The sequence below is a fragment of the Thermobia domestica genome, chromosome 12 (assembly GCF_964235325.1).
Source record: "Thermobia domestica chromosome 12, izTheDome1.hap1.1, whole genome shotgun sequence".
Classification (NCBI taxonomy): Eukaryota; Metazoa; Arthropoda; class Insecta; order Zygentoma; family Lepismatidae; genus Thermobia; species Thermobia domestica.
Window position 1 is genome coordinate 165,813,789 of NC_137465.1, and position 20,792 is coordinate 165,834,580.

Genomic DNA, 20,792 nt, shown 5'->3' on the forward strand with positions numbered 1-20,792 from the left:
ATGTCAATTACAGCCTTCAGCCAATAATTCTGGTAACAGTAAGTGTCAAAGCAGAAGTTCTATGCCTTAATATTTTCATATTAACTTTCAACAGAAAAAAAAAATATCTCTAATTTATTCTTATTCTTAAAAGAAGTCAAAATTGCCATATATAGTTCTTGCAATACTTATTAACAAGCTACAATGTGATGAAATAGTGGTACAATTTTTCTTGTCTTTTTTTTTTTTATTTAGTTATTTCTGATTTATGCACGTTTCAGCAGCGATTTTTCCCAATTTTCCATAAATGTAAAGTTAGCTAGGTGTCAGAAAGAAATTAAAGTGGTTGGAGAGAAGGTATGTGTTTGTAATTGATGGACAGTATTCGAGAGGCCAATCATTTCGTCAAAACGAAAAGATTATTGAAGAATTACGTGTATGATGCTGCACTAACACTTCTAAATTTGAGACCAATGTCCTGCTACCGACAGGGGCGGATCCAGGGGGCAGGAAACTTTTTCTTATTTTATATATAAACAAAACCTATCCCAGAGTTGGGAACTCTTAAAAGTAGCTCTATGTGGCAGTATTACCCCCCCCCCCGAGAAGTTCGTCCTGGATCCGCCCCTGGCTACCGATAACAGAAAACTAAAGAAAGTAATTGACCTTTTGATCTGAATTGCCCTTAAGTGAGGAAGATGAAACTCAACATACAAACTCCTCATTAAAATTAACTGAACAAGTGTTCAACCGTTTCCGAGAATTCCGCTTCTGAAGGAGCAAAAGGCAAAAAGTTTTTTTTTTTTAATATTTTCGACTTTTTTATGTCGTCTTTTCATGAGAAAGTGGCTGAATCGTTTATATATATATATATATATATATATATATATATATATATATATATATATATATATATATATATATATATATATATATATTACTTTGATTCAAACCGATTGTTTGTTATTACATGTAACTAATAAACTTCAAGAAAATAAATGGTATGAAAACAGTGATGAGCTTAAATTTAATTTCTTTCTGTAGATTAATTTCACATATCGAAGTTTGTTTATTTATTTTTACGTTATTGAGTGAAAGAACAATCTTTCTAAATCTAATTTTAGAAAAATCTTTTCACTAGTAACAAATAGTAATATTGAATCTCTCTTACGTTGAAATATTCCTTTTCAGGCAAGGCCTAGCTTCCATTCCACAAAAGATTCGAGTATACTTTTGCCTTGTAGCAAGTTATACGTTGATTTGTGGTACCAGAAGGTTTATTGAACAAACTTTTTTTTAACTTCTCCCACGTAACCAACGATTCCATTTAAAAAAAAAAAAAAAAAAACATATAATTTGGTAGAGGCAAAATGAGTTCTGTTGAGTAAACAAAAAATCAGTGTACATATTTCTGGTGCACATAATCAAGGATTCAATTCCCGATGGGGATAAAGAATTTGTCGATCTGGCAACGTGACAGAGGTCAAATAGAAATGAAATATTTAATATTCAAGTATATTCGGTAATTAATATCGTACGGTAATGCTTTGTAGGCTACATGAATGGATCAAATTGACTCATGAAAAAAGATTGGATGGAAAGAAGGTACTGGGCGTATATGGAAGCCCAGGAAAACCTATAGAGAGGATGTTGACCATCACAATCTCTCATGGCTCGGGCTTGAACTAGAGATCCTTATACTTACCAAAGATGAGCAGCATTTCGCTGATCTACCATGACTGCCACGGGAGGCAATTTGGAAGCTACCAGGAAGTGTGCGACACGAAGTTTTTGTTTAGAAACTGATGAACTTCTTTAGTAATTTGTGCGCTGTAGAGCAGGGAGTTTTGAAGTAATATACGTATAACAAAAACGCATTCATTTGTTTATTTGGTTTTTAATGTCTATATACAGTGCAGAGCCTAACAATATAAGTTTAATGTGGGATCAGAATCTCATACATTCTTATGAAGAATCGAACAAGAATCTTCTAAACAGAATTCATGGAAGCAAATCTTTAATCGAAAGGTTCTTTAACCAAAAGGAAAATGTCATAGATCTATTTTTCTCAATGAGTTGTTTGGCAATGAGTCAAAAGATGTCTGGTAGCATTTATAGTAGAATCAGTCTGTAGATAAGAAAAACTGAAATAAGGGTGTAAAGCATGAGGTAAGTGGGACACAGAATATTGTTCTATTTATTAGTTTCTAATGAGTTTTTAGTTAGGTTACCTCAAATGAAGGGCATCAAATTTCCCTTAAATTGAATTATGTCAATGTCGGAATAGTACCTACATTAAACAGTACCTTGTAAACAATTACGGTCACATTTACTGATCGATTACCTTCAATTTTGGCTGCCAACTGGTTACCCCTAAAATTTACTGTATTACTCTAAAAAATTATGGTTATAGGCCATGAGAAATACCCTATTACCATAATTTTAACACTAATACCGTAAATTTTAGGGTAATCAGTTGGCAGCCAGAATTGTAGGTAATCGGTAAGTAAATACGGCCGTAATTGTTTACAGTGAGACGTTAAGCAATAGGTCCACGTCTCATATAGTTTCGGTGTTGAAAGGGGCGCTAAATTCTAATTCAACCAAGATAGTTTTCTTATTCTCTGGGAAGATGATGTACAGAGGGACCAAAACATCATAAAGAAATGTTACTTAAAATATGAATGAATCAAATTATTTTTGAAGACTTGTTTGCTATAAACGAAAGTTTATCCTCAACATTGAATTGAGGAATAATTCATGAGCTCTTTTTTTTTTAAAATTTAAGAATGCACCGATATTTCAAAGAGAATTGCTTTTTCTACAATATAGTGATTTTTGTTTTTTAGAATATTAAAATGGAATGTCAAGTGTAGAAAACAACATCATTGATAGGAATTGTCAAAGCTGCTCTTGAGATTTGTGCTGTATAAGGAAAAGGAACAACGTCTCGAAATTTTTTCCGTCATTGGTTTTGGCACTTCATAGAATGGAATATTTGATCTCAAGGACAGATTGCACACTGGCCGAGCAACTGAGTTCGGTGAAGAGCGATTGAACCTCCTTTTCCACGAAAATCCATGTCAAATGACCAGAGAATGACCAGATGGATTGTGATTAAGGAAAAAAAAAATGATGACCACGGTCACGGGCAGAGTTCAAAAACTCGGCACTTGGATGCTATTCGCTTTGAGCTAAAACAAGAAAAATCAGCTTTCCAGAATCGCCGCCGATTTGCTCGCTCTACAACCCCAAACATATGGTAGCCAACACTGTTTTCCTTATAGCATTGTCATTGGCGATGGAAAACGGTGCTTTTACGTCAATATGAACCACTGAGAAGAAAGATCAGTGCCCCGACAAACAAGGGACTCTGCGAATTAAACAAGACCATGTTGTGTTCATTATAGAACTGGGAAGGTATAACTCATTACAAACTGCTTGAGCGCACCAAACACTCACTGCAGAGTTCTGTGTTCAACAGCCAGAGTTCTGTGTGTCGTGAGTTCGGCCCGAGTTAGGAGCACATTCAATTCTATTTTCTAATGAAATTGGAATTCTTATCTTTCGCAGATTCAATACAAATGATGTATTCTATTCCAATTAATCAGTCTATTAGTTAACCATAACATAGAAGTTAGCTGGCCCTACTAATTATTGAGATGGATATGTATTTACTGATAACCTTGATTTTACCGGTATCTTAAGATGTTACTACCTAGATAATTAGACAAATGTTAGTAATAAAGAAAAAAAATTAAAAGTAAAAAAGCAATGTATATTATTAAGTATATTTATTTGTGATCAGACTACATTTTTACGCTTCTCAAACAGAAAGAAAAGATAGAAAAAGTAAAGCCGTTAATAGAACGTTCAGTGTACGTGTCATAATAAAAATACTGGCGGATCTTGAGGTAAGTCACATCGGCATTTTTCTTCGCTACAAGCTAAGGAGAGAAATATTATGTAATATAATAATTTATAGGCTATATACTGTATTTTGTCTTTCTGAAGCTGAGCGAGGTTTCATTCCCTTAGTTTGAAGGGATTTCTTTTTAGTGAAATAATTTCCCTTAAGAGCCGCCAATGAAAGTGATAAGCATTAGAAATGAATGACAATGAAGCGAAAGAGATTCCAGGGAAACATCCAGGTACGGTGTTGTCTGTCATAAAGTCACTTGTCTCGGACTGATCTAGATACTCCTTTGCACTAGATGTGATTGCTCTCTATCGCTAAGGCGTTTCGGCCTCCACATAGAAAAGAAAATAATTTTACAGTGATCCAAGACTCACCAAATCACTAAAGCGATAAGAGATTTTGACTGGTTTTAAAAATGTTTTGTCTTGGATATCATACATGACTGCATCCAGAAAGATTTCTCACTGTTTATATAACCCTCAAAAGACTGACCACCTTTCCATGTAGTTTTTTGTTAGTACGGTAATATGAATATTTAGATTCATATAACAGAATGCTGTTTAAACAAGAGTGCGAGGTACTATATTCTATCATATTACATACAGGGTGTTTCAAAATAAACATCGACAACGTTTGCGAGGTGATTCCTGACACCAAGATAAGACGAAAAGTATTCACCAACCTGGGTGCACAAATGCTTCCTTTCGGAGTTATATATAGGCTGCCGAAAACATGAAAAATGAATTTTCAAGGTCTATAGCTCCAAAACTATCGGACTTAGTGTAGTCGGGTCAAGACTTCGCTTAGGAACCAATATGTGCCCCATCCAAATATCCATGCTTCAGAATCCTGCGATACTTCCGCAACAATTTTTATAGAGGTAGTTGATGAGTACTTCAAATTATACTCCCATGGCCAAACTGCCTCCATAAAAATTGTTGCTTGAATACCTTAGGATTCTAAAACATGTATATTTGGATAGAGCACATAGTAGTTTCTAAATGAAGTGTTGACGCGACTATAGTAGGCCCCATAGTATTGGAGATGTGGACCTTGAAAGTTCACTTTTTCATGTTTTTGGCGGCCTATAACTCCGAAAGGAAGCATTTGTGCACGCAGGTTGGTCTATACTTTTCGTCTTATCTTGGTGTCAGGAATCACCTCCCAAACGTTGTCGGTGTTGTTTTGAAACACCTTGTATACATAAATTGTACTTAGCCCTCACCGCTGGCCTAGTGGCTTTTAGAGTACAGATTTGAGGGTTTGATCCTCGATAGCATGCGACATCAATGAGCGCATTACAATAGTTTGTAATCCACGTAAAACTGTAGGTCCACATTTTATCTAGTCTCGGTACTAGAAAGAGACGCTAAACTTCCACAAATAATATAAACTCCCAGACGCTAAAAGATTATGAAGGATTATTGTAGCTCGGTTTAATAAAATGATGTGTAGTCAGCATACCGATTTCCATTACTGTTATTTCTGGTTTTCCAGATCACTATTCGCTACCTCTTAATTGAAGTAGTTCCCCAGCTACCTCATGATGTTGAATTAACGGCGGCAAAAATTCAATGATATAACTAAAAATCAAACACGCCACGCTCACCAAAATTTATGGGCGCAAGTCTGTTTGGCTACACAGGAACATTATTATTTCCACATAGTTCATATGGTAAATGTCAGAAAAAAGTGAAAAAGTTACTGAGATAGTTATAGGAAAGGATAGAACCACACCAAAAGGAAGAAGAACATTTTTAAGAGAACCAAAGGTTGGGCACCACTTAATTATTGTTGCAGGCGACAGAAGAAGAGCAGGGCACACACTGTTTGTGTTGCACTCACCAGACACTTCATGTTGCTAGACTAGAGAGGCTTATTCAAGAACCGCTAAATGGGTCACTGTGGCTGTATGAGGCGGACTCTTGGCTTTATATAGTCCAGTTGTCTTTGGCTCTAGTCCCTGCCCTTGGTTCCTCTTGGATGAAGGAAGTGTCCCACCCGAATCGAGATTCTTTTCCCCGCCTTGCCCTCGGCACCTTAACGACCTTTACCAATACTACCAATACGTATGCATTTTACATATGCACATAAGCTCATTCACACTACACGCGAGTGATATTCACATGTGCTATGGAAGTGAGATAGAGTATATTTAGACGAAAGTTCTTTTTATTTTATTTTCTTTCTTGTTATTTTTATTGCCTTGTCTAGTATGTCCATTTGCTGACTATCAGTACAGATGTGTAACTTCTGTTCTCTAGCAAGTGTTACGAATACTGATTATCTTTATATGCAAATTAACGTGTAAAAGTCACAATTTACAGGTCGTAGGAACCGAAACTACGGACCCACAGACTAATAAATTATTATGTGGAATTCCCAGTCTATTAATAAAGACTATGCTAGGTAAGTAGTATTGTCTCCATATTTGAGAGACAGCCGGGTTTCAGTTCAATTTTGGTACATCTTTTCATGTGAAAAATAGGCACAGATCCAATATATATATATATATATATATATATATATATATATATATATATATATATATATATATATATATATTAAATAAATTAATGTAAGTAAACCTGAATAAGATAACATGAGTAATGTGCCACGAAGTCGGAAAATCAATTATTAATCCAAACATCAAAGGACTAGTTTCGACTGTATAAGCTTGGTATATCGTAGCTTGTTAAAAAGATTTTTTTTAATAAATGAAAGTTTGTACTGAAATAGTCATTATAGATAGAAACTGACAGCACTCAGGCTTAGGTCTAGGCAAAAAGGTATTATGTTTCTAGAAAAATGTCGGGTTGAATTTAATTGTATTTCGGGTCACATTTTGTATTCTCCCATACGTAAACCGTATTTAAAAAAATATATATATATCCATAATTAAGGGTGATGCTTATTAATTATTAGTAACCTGTGAAACGAAAGCAGTCAGACCCGTGACTCTCCAGACCCATGACCTGAAATGATCCGGTGTCACCCAAAGACGATGAAATATAACACATGGAGAGTGTGAATGAGCATGCAAATGTAATTCTAGCGAAAAGAATTTCGTCCTCTCTTTCTGTCTTCTCATTAAATCAATAATTTTCCTTCTCCTTTGCATACGTCATTCTGTATCAAGTATTGCACTGAAAGAAAATTGCAAAGTTTATCAAAGCATAAACATATAAGAGTCACAGAAAGAAAAAAGCTACATGTTTTTCTTGTGCGAGGTTGCCAAAATTCAAATATTGAAACAGAGTTTGAAACTTGTGTGTAGAATATAAGAGATGTCGCTGAGTCGAAACAATTTTATATTGAACCTTTTTTGTGTGATTTGCGTTCAATTTCAGTGTGAAGGTGAACAAACATGAAATTATGTTTCGAATAATCTAGACTTAGTACCTTGATTAAGAAATGTTGAATCACGTTAATATTTAATTCACAATAAAATTCTGCAGTAATGCTGTATAGTTGATATATTTACAGCTCCCGGTTCATCGGGTCTGTTCAGATCACCAGCTCTGTCTGTTTTTAGAAATTAGTATTCCGTTCAGCTCCGAGGGTAGTGATGTTAACTGGCTCGGCTCGGATCAACAGAGCGAACAATTCGAGCCGGCTTGATTGGGATGAGCCTCCGACTCGGCTCGGCTGCGTGAACTGTTGGCTCGGCTCACTTCTCGGTTCGTCTCGATAGTGAATGAGCTGTGAGCCCAGCCGACCGAGCAGTTGACAACCCTAAACCCGTGCCCTATGAACATATTTGGCCGTCGCCGGCGTCCTGTAACTTTTAAATTTTTTTGGCTCTAGCCCGAATACTTGCTCCTCCGGAACTGAAACCCAGGACCTCGTGAACAATGTCCTTGCCTCCTGAAGACTTCTCGACAACCGAGATTGGCAGTCAACTAGTTTTTAGTATTCAGATACAAACCGCCTGTCTTCCATGGTTATATTCGGTGTTATTACAACAACAACAACAATAATAATAATAATAATAATAATAATAATAATAATAATAATAATAATAATAATAATAATAATAATAATAATAATAATAACTATTATTATTATTATTATTATTAATAGTACTAGTAGTAGTATCATTTACAATTATATTGTCTTTGTATGATACTTGAAGAGAGTACTTGAAACTACACACAGGATTTAGCTTGATTTGGCTCGTTTTTGGCTCGACTCGACTCAAAATTCGACTAGAATTCGAGTCGACTTTCGAGTCGAGTTCGAGGAAATTTTTCGAGCGAGTTCCCGAGTCGAGCTCAAAGATATCTATTTCAAGTCGAGTCGAGTTTCAAAGAAAACTCACTCGTGCCCATCCCTAGTCACTTCCATTTTCGGCTCTTTGTATGCAGCTAGTAATTAAAAATACTTTTTAAAGTTAGTACGTCTGCATTTTAGGCCTAGTGGCTAGCACGTGTGTCTTTGGTCACAAGATCTCTAGTTTGATTCTGGGGAAGGGGGAGCATGAATGTGTTATGGTGCATCGGATTTCACTGTAGGTCCAAGACTTATATAGCCTCGGTGGTGAAAAGAGACGCTAAACCTGAACAACAAACAAACAAAAAAAAAATCTACACTCATTTTTCCACCCTGAAATCGTAGCCTAAAGTTAAGGGATTTGGCTTATACAATGGGGAAAAGTCAAACGGAAAAATAATTTTCTTTGGAACTCATTTGAAGCTAAGAAAATAATATCAAATGTCCACAATAAGTGAATGGCTACAACAGATCGCTCGGAAAAGCATGTCCGTTTTTGCTTGGATTGGTCTCTGGTTCGATTCAGACCATAGAGGTTTTTGATGAACAACACTTAAGTGTTTTTTTCCTTCACGTTTTCATATACTTTCATATTCTACCAGTTCTACTAGTACTATTCACTTAGAAATATAACTATCTGTTTTGCCTCACAGGGCATAACGTGGGACGTTAAATAAAAATTTTTATTTCTAATGAAAAAATGTCATGTGTCCGTTATATAATAAATAATGGCGAAACAATGAGTGCTGTCCATGCAAATCACAGTTGAAGGATCCAGGAAGGAAAACACCCAAATCCATATCTTTGGTTCTAGTTATATTATGAAGAAATTTTAAGAAGCAATTCCTCTCATCAAAATAAGAAATAGTTCATATGGATATCTAGGGAAAAAGTGTATAGTATAATTTCACAGCTGGGGCCGTCTCAAAATGTTTAAAAAATCGTGTCATTTCGAGCACGAAAAGCAGAGGAGTGCCAGTCCACATCGCGATACATCAACCAAAAATGCATATTTCACCGATGTGCAATGGTGCTTAAGGAATTCCCACTGGACATAATTCCCCACAGGACATGCTACCAACACAATTCCTAGATGTGCAAGAACCTAGAGGTGAGTCTAAAGTAAGCAAAATGAAGTCTTGACAGCAGTGAACATGAAATGCAACGTTAGGAAGTCGAAAGTGTTAGGTCCGCCAGTACCGCGGTTCCTCGTGTTTGTAATCTTGCTGAGATAATCTTATACCTATATATTTACGTTTCGGACGGCCTTAACTCCGAAAGTATGCACTTTTCCACACATGCTAACACGCACCTTTATTATTATTATTATTATTATTATTATTATTATTATTATTATTATTATTATTATTATTATTATTATTATTATTATTATTATTATTATTATTATTTTGATGTGAGGAATCACATCATAAACTTTATCGGTTTACTTCATTAATACTCTGTATATACAGTGGCGTGTAATGAACACTAAGTAAAAGCAAAGGTATGGTAAAGAAATATTTCTTTCAAGAAAGCATAAAGCACTCATAAACATCACTTTCGTTTTAGAAATGCAACAAAAAAAAATCCATAAGATACTTTTACTGCGTGATGATTTCAGACCTTCGAAGGTTTCTGCGAAAATGGGAAATTCTCAATCGAAAGTGGCTGCCACTCGAACCTAACGTAATATACCTGTTCAATGAAAAATTCATAAGCGTTGTGTGATTTTGATTATTTGTATAACTTTGTACGGGAGCATAAGAGCTCTGTAATAATCGCCTACCATTGATGCGAGAATTCTATCTCGTGGTTCGATTCCAGGTCATGGACAATCATCGACTGCATGCTTTTCTCGGAATTCTCATGTTTCCTTCGACATTTTCATTCCACCACTCTTTTCAATTTTTATGGTGCTAAAATATATATTGTTCATTGTGAATTATAATTGATAGTTTGTAATCTCCTGAAGAGACTATTTATGTATTTGTGTACTGTATATGTAGAAAATGCATGCAGTGTTAAATAGCATATTATTAAATATCTATTGCTGTATGTCCTCTCGTAATGGTAACACACATATTCTTATCAGAGACACACATTTTACTAGTAAATATGAATCTTTCAGCTATAGTATATTTTGCCTATACATGGTTCCAAGAATATGATCATAAGGAAGACGGGTTACTAGTTTTTTTGTTGTTTTTTTTTCGAGCAATATAGCAAGCACAGAGGGTTGTTTAACTGCAATGAGTACTGCACAGGAATATGCACAGATTCACTTGTTTAATTAGCAGAAACAGAATTGAGAAAATTAATATTCATTGTTCATACATATTCATTCTGTTCCGAACGCAACTTCCTCCTAGTACACAATACAACGTTACTCAATTTCAATTTACAGTAAAACCTATTAACTTATGGCCACCTGCCTATGTAAGGATTTTTCCTATGGAACTTGCATTTTCTCATAAGACATACCACTATATTACTTATATTTCTATAAGTTGCCTACTTGTCTATCTTGGAACTTCACTACATTGTACTAACATTACTGCTATGCTGCTAATGTTAAATTCACCTCTATATGTTGGGTACCTACATAACATTTTTATTTTTTAGAAACCGTTCAGAACATAGTTTACTGTTGGTGTTCAAGGAGATCAGTAAACCGAAAGGAGAAAAAGGAGAAAGTTTTCACCTGAAAGTAACTTCTCCAAGTACAGCAAACGCTGATATTCTTTATTATTGTTTTAATGACTAATATTGGCGAGTACATCAACAGGTTGGTACCATTAAGGTTTCTCATTCATATTCTGTACTGCAGAAACCCATTTTGAGGTTCAATCCAGACCGATTAAAAATGTCTTTCGTCATGATTTTGAATACTGTTTTTGCCTGGGTAGCTTGTAGGACATTTAGAAAAAAGTGATGGTGGAACGGTGGCTCAGTGACAGAGCGCTTAGCTCTGGTGCGTGGTGTTCCTAGTTCGATCTCCAACCAAATAAGTTTGTGGTGGACAATATCATGTCCGTGGGTTTTCTCGGAGTCTCCTCCCACTTTCTCATTCCACCAATTCTTCCATCATCATTCACTTGCTTTAATCATAGTCTCCATTTTCCTATTGGACATAAGCGTTTGACTTTAAATTGAAACATTCCATTTCATTTTCAAATAATAAAGTATGTTCGGTACATGTTCCAAAATGTTAAAAAGAAAGACACAAAAGATTATAGAACAATTCTTTTTCTTTGTTGCTCACTGGTCAACAGCCATTTTCTAGATGCACAATCGATCGCTTTTGGTGTTTCACTACTGAGAGTGGCGGGCGAAAGCACATTTTATCTAATCTCATCTGTCTTCAAAGATGGAAAGAAAACGTGTGTTTTGTAGCTGATTGCATGTTGAAATCACTGTACATATATATTATACGAATGACAAACTAAGATAGATACTAATTTCTTAAGATGTTTTTATATTGTAGAAATAAACTTTATCATATATTACTTACGAAATACAAGTTAATAAGCTAATTCATAGATAATAATTAGCTGTAATAAAAGTCTATATTAATATATATAATAGTTTTTTTTTCAAAAATAATTTATTTTCTGTAAGTTGGCCACTTGACCAAGTTCGCCATTGAAGTCGATGGTAGCCGGGCCAACTGTTATGCTTACTTTATTTGGTTTCTTGGCCATTTAACATGCTGCAATACAAAACTTCCGTCAGTCTTCAATTAACACGTGGATCAGTCAGGTTCATCAAAAGCTCATAGAAACTGCGTGTGCCCTTTCTAGTAAAGAATAACTATTCTCGCACATTAATAATCACTATGGAATTAAATCTATTGCCGAGGATTTAAAAAATCACTAGGAAATTATTATCCTTACTGGATTTTGATCAATTGACATGTTTCAAAGGATAACCACACAGTATCAAAAGATATATCAAATGAAGGTGCCATCAAGGGCGTGAGTGAAAATTTTGCAAAAAATTATTACCTTCTACGAAATCTTGATCATTTGGTATTATGTTTGAACAGAAATGAAATGAAATGAAATCTTCTCACGAAGTTTTACGTCCCACGGATGTGTGAACAGATTTTCACACAATCAAAAAATACATCAAAGGAAGATATTGTCAACAGGGAACAAAAATTTTACATGTAATTATTACTGCTATATGGAATCTTGCTTATTTGAAACGTTTCAATGAATAATCTTGTAATATCACAAGATATAGCAGGGGAAGATGCTGGCAAGAGACGTAAAATATTATCCCTTACCGAATATTGAGTATTTGACATGTTTAAACGGATAAACACACAATTTCAAAAAGTACGTCAAAAGAAGATGCCTCGAAGGGGGTAATAATTCCTTGCAACAGCGGCGCATCTTGTCATGCATGAAGAACGCATGGCTAGAAAATATCACTTGGCTGTCCTGATTCCTCTTCCATACTTAGGCTATAATAAAATAGCTGTTCAATAATATTATACACGCTATGTGATGTCTAAACTCGAAACAGTTTTGATGCATGTTTCAATTCTTAGTGTGCGTGCAATTTGAAAAGACTCTCACAGATCTGAGATTCCAATTATTCATAACGATTTATGTTTAAAAGACAAAAAAGCCTAATCAGTATAAGTTTAAACATGTATTTACACAGATGCAAGAAAAAGTATAATGAATTATCCTCTCTCTCTCCTCTGTAAGTACATACCACATTTCCATTCCTAAAAGTATTTTAGAACTGTCAGTATACAATGAAGTACTTATTCCGAGAGGGTTCAGAAATATCCTTATTCCTCCTAATTTCCATATTTTTAACTGTGTTCCTGATTACTTACCGTATCACAAGAATAAGCAATATACAGTATCCCCATCAAATGGTAAGTATTCATACCTGAGGACTAACTAAAGTTAATATTAACGATACAAAAAATAAAAATCACATGTATATAAAAATGTTTAATTTTATTTTACGCCAATAAAATATACAATATTGTTTCAGTAATAAACTGAAACATAGTTCAAGAGTTTGTTTTCTGGAAAATCAACCAGGATTGTCCATTGTAGAGCGAGATATCACCCGCAAATAGAATAATTAGTAAATAATAGAAAATAAGTTACAAAGAAAGAAATGAGAAATATCCTCATACACACTGAGAGAAATATTGAGCACACAAAAGGAACTGTTGTAGAAAATGAGAATGAAGAAGTGAATGGAATATTCCAGAAGGAAAGTCTCTGTCACCGGTCATCAATATGTGACCCGTGACCAGACTTTGTCTCTTCTAGCAAGAAGGATATTCTACAAATAGTAGCCTCTTCGAAAGTGGACGGTAGTGAACAGAAGAGAATAGCAACTAGGTGAAGTGTTCAGGAAACTTAAGAGATGAGAAACTGAAGGAGAGAGACTTAAGCAACAACTACTGCTGGAGCTGGAGCAACTGGTCCCTGAGGAATGTTGGTGGCAGCTACTCTGAAACCATTGATAGGATCAGAAACGTAGCTGGCGCTCTGGATCAGACCGTTGCCATCAATGTAAGAGTAAGATCCACGGGTGATTCCATCAGCAGTTCTGACTTCCTGCTTGGCAGATGGACCACCAGCGTATCCGTAGCTGTATTGACCCAATTCATCCTGAGCGTGGTACTGGGTAGCAGTGACTCCTGGAACAGCAGCAACAGCAGCTGGGGCAGCAATAGCAGCTGGAGCAGCAACAGCAGCAACACGGGCTGGAGCAACAGCAGCAACTGGAGCAGCAGCATAGGCAGGAGCAGCAGCATAAGCAGGAGCATATGAATATGCAGTCAATGGAGCTGGAGCGCTAACAGAGTAGGCGAAACGAGCGTTGGGGGCACGGACGGCGATGGCAGCTGGAGCTACAACAGCAGCAAGGTCTCTCTTCTTGCGACCAGAACGAGCCTGGGCTTCAGCAACAGCCTGGAAGTGAGCAGCTCTGGCGGCGATCACTTCAGGGGTGTCCTGTACTGGAAGAGGAGCACCAGCAACAACAGCTGGAGAAGCGACAGCAACTGGGGCAGCAGCAACAGCAACTGGAGCTGGGGCAACTGGTCCCTGGGGCAAGTTAGTGGCAGCAACTCTAAAGCCGTTGACTGGATCTGAGACGTAGCTGGCACTCTGGATCAAGCCGTATCCATCGATGTAAGAGTAAGAGCCTCGGGTGATGCCATCAGCAGTTCTGACTTCTTGTTTGGCAGATGGGCCACCGGCGTATCCGTAGCTGTACTGTCCCAGTTCATCCTGAGCATGGTACTGAGTGGTAGTAACAGCTGGAGCAACGACAGCAGCAGCAGCTGGGACAGAGTAAGCAAGGGCTGGGTTAGCCACAGCGACGTAGCCAGGGGCGGCAAAGGCAACAGCCACGAGGGCAGAGATGACAACCTGAAAAGATAAGAAAAACAAAGGATATTGCTAAGTGAAATTATTATTTTCTAATTATTTAGTTCATTTTCACCTTAAATAATAATGTTAAAGAATTCACCTTTAAAACACGTATCAATTAATAATACGTTTTTAACTTGTAGTGAGTAAGTCACAAGTTCGAAGGCAGGTTCTGAGTATGTGGAATACAAACATTGCGCCTGTATTCTTTTTAGCTACTGCAGTTCCTATGATTTGTCCGTCTCTTCACCAATTACTTCATTTATCATTCATTTATCTTTCCCTGAAGACTCAGAAGATCGTTCATAACCGTGGAAGATAGATCAAAACTAAAAATTACACCTTTGAAACACATTTACGAGACTAGTAATATTTGCAGTTTTAATTACTTTTTAAATCCTCCCTTATTCTTACTCAGTAGTTCATTCCATTAATTCATTGCATTAGGCTATTATTAACTTATATTCATAAACCGTCTCGTTTAGCTCACTGGGTATAATTGTGGCGTATTCAAATTCATTTGATGCTTTTCCGCAAACGAAGTCAACGACATCATGTATGTTGCTTTTTTTCCATTTCTATATTGATGAATAGTACTATTATGATAGATACAAGGCGTCACAAAAGTCTTGAATAATAATCAAGGAAATGTTAGTCTGTACCATCTGATATCCAGAATAAGCACACTGGAACAAATTGATTGTATATCGTCAACAGAATATACATGAAACGACAATTGTATCTATATGACAATGAATAATTGAGTATAGAAAGCTCTGATCAGAGCACTTTTGAAATACTCTGGACTTATATTCCCTCTGTGAAGGTTTTAGTCCCTTGATACCAGAGTAAGTCAGATTGCTTCATATCGAAGAAATATTAAATTGAAATCTACAAGTGATCAACTATGTGTAGTTCAACTTTAGATTTCCAGATTTCCTTTTGCTTTTATGAATGGTTGAAGAAAAAACTGATTACCCTAATCCTAACTTTGTAAACCTTGCCCAACTCTGTTAGGATAAGCGGATTAGAATCTGCTTTCGGAGAGAATACATAGATCTATTTATATATAATAATTTATATCCAATAGCAAACCAAACAAAATTGTTCTAGGAAACAACTAAATTCTATTCTGTAATCATGAGTATTGGTAGGAAAAGAAGTCGAAAATAGTTCCAGTTAAGGTATTTGGTAACCCGTATTGATTGGAAGCACTAAAATATATGAGTAGCCTGTAGTCCCGAAAAGAAAGAATCTATGCTTCGTGTTGTAGTTTAAGAATGCATTGAAGTTCCCCTTGGATTGTCTTCAATATGAAACATTACTGTAAAACTTTCATTCACTTTTTCCTTAAAAATCAAGAACACTATGCATCGTATGAGTTCAACCGAACTCATCTTATCTGCATCAAACTTGGCATTAGTAGCACAGCTATTGACCTGCTATATAAGGGTGTAAAATATGGTATTCTGGCTTTTGGCTCCTGAGTTATGGGCCATCAAATTTAGGGTCACGTTTTCGAGAAAAAAAGAGATCAATCAAACTCACACGATTTGGATCAAACATAACCTACTATATAAAGCTTGTGAAATATGCAGGCTGTTTTTTTCTCTTTGCCAAGTTACGAACCATCAAATTTCGGGTTTGAACTTGACGAAATTTTCACAAAACAGTTTTAATAACGACTCTCTGTTTTTTAAAAGAGTAATGAAGGATGACCTTTATCCAAAGCTGGAAAGCTTACATCTGTTGATCTTTAAAACATAAATAAAAACAATTAATTTATCCTAAATATTAAAATTCAAATAAAATAAAATGAAGTAAAAACTCCAACATTCTCAATTTGATAGTAACATTAGACTATTGTGTTTACTTAGAGTTAATTAGTGGAGAAGAGTTTAAATAAAGAAACGAATGATTTTTTTTTCTTATTACTTTTATTTGTACTTTAGCATAAAATGTTTAAGACTTCGTCTAATTACTTTTCATTCAAATGAATGACTAAAACCTTGATATAAGAAAAGGGGGAAGTAATTTAAAAAGAGTAACCAACAAAATCAAAAGTTAATGGATTTAAAATACATCTATCAAACTTTCTGAAAAAAAAAAGCTCCAGATTTCAAAGATGCTTCCAAACTCTCTCTCTCTCTCTCTCTCTCTCTATATATATATATATATATATATATATAGAGAGAGAGAGAGAGAGAGAGAAAACGGTGGATTAGTGATAAAGCGTTATCTTTTTATAAGAGACAGTGGCGTAGCAGCTGCCCCCGCAACCCCCGCAGTGCGGGGGCCCCGAAGTCTTGCGATGAATAAAGATTTAAAGAAGTAGAACTTCAACCTTACTTCTGTCGGCTTTACAACTAGGGCCCCTTCTCTATACTTTGCGGGGGGCCCCGCAAAAGTGTGTTACACCACTGATAAGAGGGCTACCTGGTTTGATCCCAGGTGATGCTGGTATTTAGACAATAAGACTGTACCAATGAGTTTTCCCAGGATTCGCTCGTCTCCTACTTTTGCATTCTATAATTCTTTGTTAAAATATTTACTTGCATTTATCAGTTTTTTTTAAAGAAAATCCTGTAGAGCATAATCCTGGGAAGTTAAAGTAAAAAGGATTTAATTTCTTAATTACTCATATACCTTGCTTGGTTTGGAGTTTAGCGTGTCTTTCGAGCACCGAGGCCATATGAGACTTGAACCTACAGTTTAACGTGTGATCCGAACAATATAAGCTCCCGCCCAAGAATAGAATGTGGGTGTCTCCCACCACTATTAGTTAGCCTCCATCACTGAACCCTTATACTAATTCAATTTATGAAATATAAAAAAAATAGATTTAATATTGTAAAATTGAATTATGAGTAATTGCAATCTCACTACTGCAAAAATATGCCACGTTGATAAATTAGTGCTATTTTTAAAACATAAACTACTTCAGTGGTTCTCAACATTTTCAATCCTGCTAGCGCCACTTCGGTGAATTCGATTGTTCTGAGTGACTCTCCCTCCCCCGTTACCTTAACCCAGTGCACCACTTGGATCCCTCTTATATTACTAAGTCACTGCTTAGATGAGTAGTGGGAAATAATAATAATAATAATTATTATTACTGGTAAAAAGGACAAACTTCTGATAATTTGTAAAATCAATCCAAAGAAAAAAAATCTTAACAAGTCCTGAAATCTGAAACGGCCGTAGTCATTTTTCTTTAATTCCAGCGCTTCCTTTGGAAACGACGAGAACGTTCACGTTGAAAAGCACTAATCTAGATACATAATCGTCTCTCAAAGAAGGACCAATGTAGCTGGATCAGTGTCTAATATTGAATTATATATATATATTAGACTATGAAAATATGCTAATGTGAAGTAAAGAATACTTAATTATATATTTCATTCAAAAAACGTACTATTGCTTATTTGAGAAACACTTTCTAATGACAATTGAAATATTTGGTCATAAATAATATGTTCTAATGTCTCATTGATACCATTTCAGAAGGGAAAAGTATAATGAACTTGATAACAATAGTAAAAATTCGTCAAGAAAATTGTAAAAATGTTGAATCTAACATTAATGTCCCAACATTTGAAGGGAATTAACGTAAAGTCACAAAATTCTTTCTGGTGTTTATACGATTTCGTATAGTATTCTAGTAGAAGAGTTACTTGGTACAAGTTAATTTTCAATATTGTAGAAAACAAAATAAATAAATGCATAAGTAGGTTGAAAATAATAAGATCACTTGTATTTTAGATTCAGTATAAAAACTCGTGAATTCTAACGAATATTATTGTTTCATTTAAAAAAATACTTGATTTTAAACTTCATCAGTTGAAAAAGTAAACAATTCGTTTAAAATGTTTAAAAAAAATGTAAAGTACATAAATTCAATTTATGCCAGAATATGTCCACTCAAGATATTATTGTTATGTATTGTCTTCTTAAAATTCATTTCTTATCGTCTTCTTTGGCCAAAAGAATAAAATCGTGCGACGTAAAGCTCAAAAGTAAGTAATCATAATGTATCCTGAACCCCATACAGTATATGAATATATCAGAAATATATTCATTCATTCATTTTCGCAATATTACATCCTGTTTTTCTTCACCTCAATTATATCAATATTTCTCCTTCGTTTTATTTAGTTTCTCTACTTTTCAAACAACAGTTTTATATTCTTGTAGTTAAACCAATGTGCAAACATTATTAGGATATTAAAATTGAGGTCCAACAATATGGAAAATGAAAATATATATTTTAAAAAATGATTTGCAATTTCTGGTTTCACGTCTTACGTTTAGGACTTGTAGGCTAATAAAGACGAATAATTGATGAAATTGAATGATTGTGAAACAGTTGGTGGAATGAGAATGTAGGGAAGCCTCGAGAAACCCCATGGACAGAATGTTCTCTCAAAAACACGTCCTCGTTACAAACCCACCTTCTCTGGGATTGAACCAGGAACACCTTGCACCAGAGAAAATTTTTGAACATTAAACTGACCTATTTACAAAATATTGATTAAAAAAAACAAAGAGACCTTTTCATAAAATGTTTAAATAAAAACATTAATATTAGTATATTCGACAAACTAATAATAAATAACTGAATTTACAATTCTAAATACATAATACAATTTTGTAACTAATTAACTAAGCAACAAATTACAACCTTCACCTTGGTTACAACATAAGAAACAAGAGCGTATAGTGAAAGAAAAACTGTACTATACATTTAACAAAGTATTTGAGAAAAATAGATGTCAGAGAGAAAGATACTAAATTTGAATTAAACTGAAGTCATTGGAAAAAGATAGCGTAAGCGTGATAGTAAGGTTCATTTTTAATCGACAAGTTCAAGAGTCGATTCTCTATCTACACTAGTTGCTTTCAGAGAATTGTTTGTGCAATGCAATGTCGAGATTCCATCTTCATAAAAATTACTTGTCTTTCTCTTATTGTAAAAAATATTGAAGGTAAAAATATGATATGCATAGTTTCAAATAGTAAGAAAGTATAATAATAATAATAATAATAATAATAATAATAATAATAATAATAATAATAATAATAATAATAATAATAATAATAATAATAATAATAATAATAATATGGTTTGAATCCTATCATCTAATATTAATTCAAAATAACTGTGTATGTTTATGTGTATTTCAAAATGAATCTAAAGATTGTTCTTGTTCAAAACGTTATTATTAGTCACTTTCAGAAGTTTAAAAAAAATCAAAAGCAATATTCATTCATGCTTAAAAATAGCAAAATCGTAAAAGAACGGTTAACAATTGGAAGGTACTGGGTTCAAACTTCGAGAATGACTATTTTGACAAGTTTTTTTTCAAAACTTTTCCCCAACATTCACCAGACTAATACTGGTATAGTACCTTTATATAATATAGTCTAGACTCTTGCCAAGCTCCTTCCAAACGTTTCAAATATTAAACTTTAAAATTAGTTTTAAATATTTTCAGATTGCTTTCAAACTTTCAACCCATATTTGGTACCATCTTTGATAATATACGTACATAAGAAGAAGTAAACTTGTTAGTATGTTGAAAGATATGAGTTGAAAGGGGTATTGACATTCACACACGCATTGTCACTTATTCTCACACTTCCACTGGCATTCATCTCGCATACGCAATAGTAGTAATTTTAAAAAAAAAGTAAAGGCAGAAGGATAGAAGAGACCCAAGACCATCCACACCACAGAAACACTAAAAAATATAATCATTCGATGCACTATGTTGATGAATATGACAGAAAACCCTCTCTATTTTTCAGTTGAAGATGAACTCACCAGACACTTCATGTTGCTACACTTGAAAGAGGCTCACAACCACACGAAGGGCCACTATGGTCCTCCGAGTCAAGATATTCGCCTTTTATACTTAGACGCCCTCTTTTGACTTCACCCTGACCTTGGTTCCTTCTGGATGGAGGAAGTGGCCCACCCGAAGCCAACTCCTTTCTCTGCTAAGACGCTCGCGGCAACATCAAGGACATTTTCGCCACTACAACAACGAGGAACAAGCCGTGCACATGCATATCACACATACACACATGTACAATTTACTCTCACGGAAAGAAAGAGAGAGAGCAAGGTAAAGAAAATTAGCATCTATCTTGTCTTTAAGAGATCTTGGATTAGAGGGAGGGGAAAACCACTTTTTTTTTTTTTTTTT

At 34.9% G+C, this 20,792-nt stretch overlaps 2 protein-coding genes across 2 annotated transcripts in view; both read right to left on the reverse strand.

Annotated features, from left to right (window-relative positions):
- Positions 1-5,869, reverse strand: part of LOC145666812 (uncharacterized) — a 9,336-nt gene extending 3,467 nt beyond the window's left edge. Inside the window, 1 exon segment of the mRNA XM_081734376.1 lies at positions 5,744-5,869. Within this exon segment, the coding sequence (XP_081590502.1) occupies positions 5,744-5,755 (12 nt within the window). The 5' untranslated portion in view covers positions 5,756-5,869.
- A 7,261-nt stretch (positions 5,870-13,130) lies between these two features.
- Positions 13,131-20,562, reverse strand: LOC145666813 (uncharacterized). The gene is made up of 2 exons (XM_081734377.1): positions 20,408-20,562; positions 13,131-14,583 (listed from the first exon to the last, which is right to left on the reverse strand). The coding sequence occupies exons 1-2, from the start codon at positions 20,417-20,419 to the stop codon at positions 13,594-13,596; spliced, it is 1,002 nt and encodes a 333-aa protein (XP_081590503.1). The 5' UTR covers positions 20,420-20,562; the 3' UTR covers positions 13,131-13,593.
- Between the last annotated feature and the right edge of the window lie 230 nt (positions 20,563-20,792).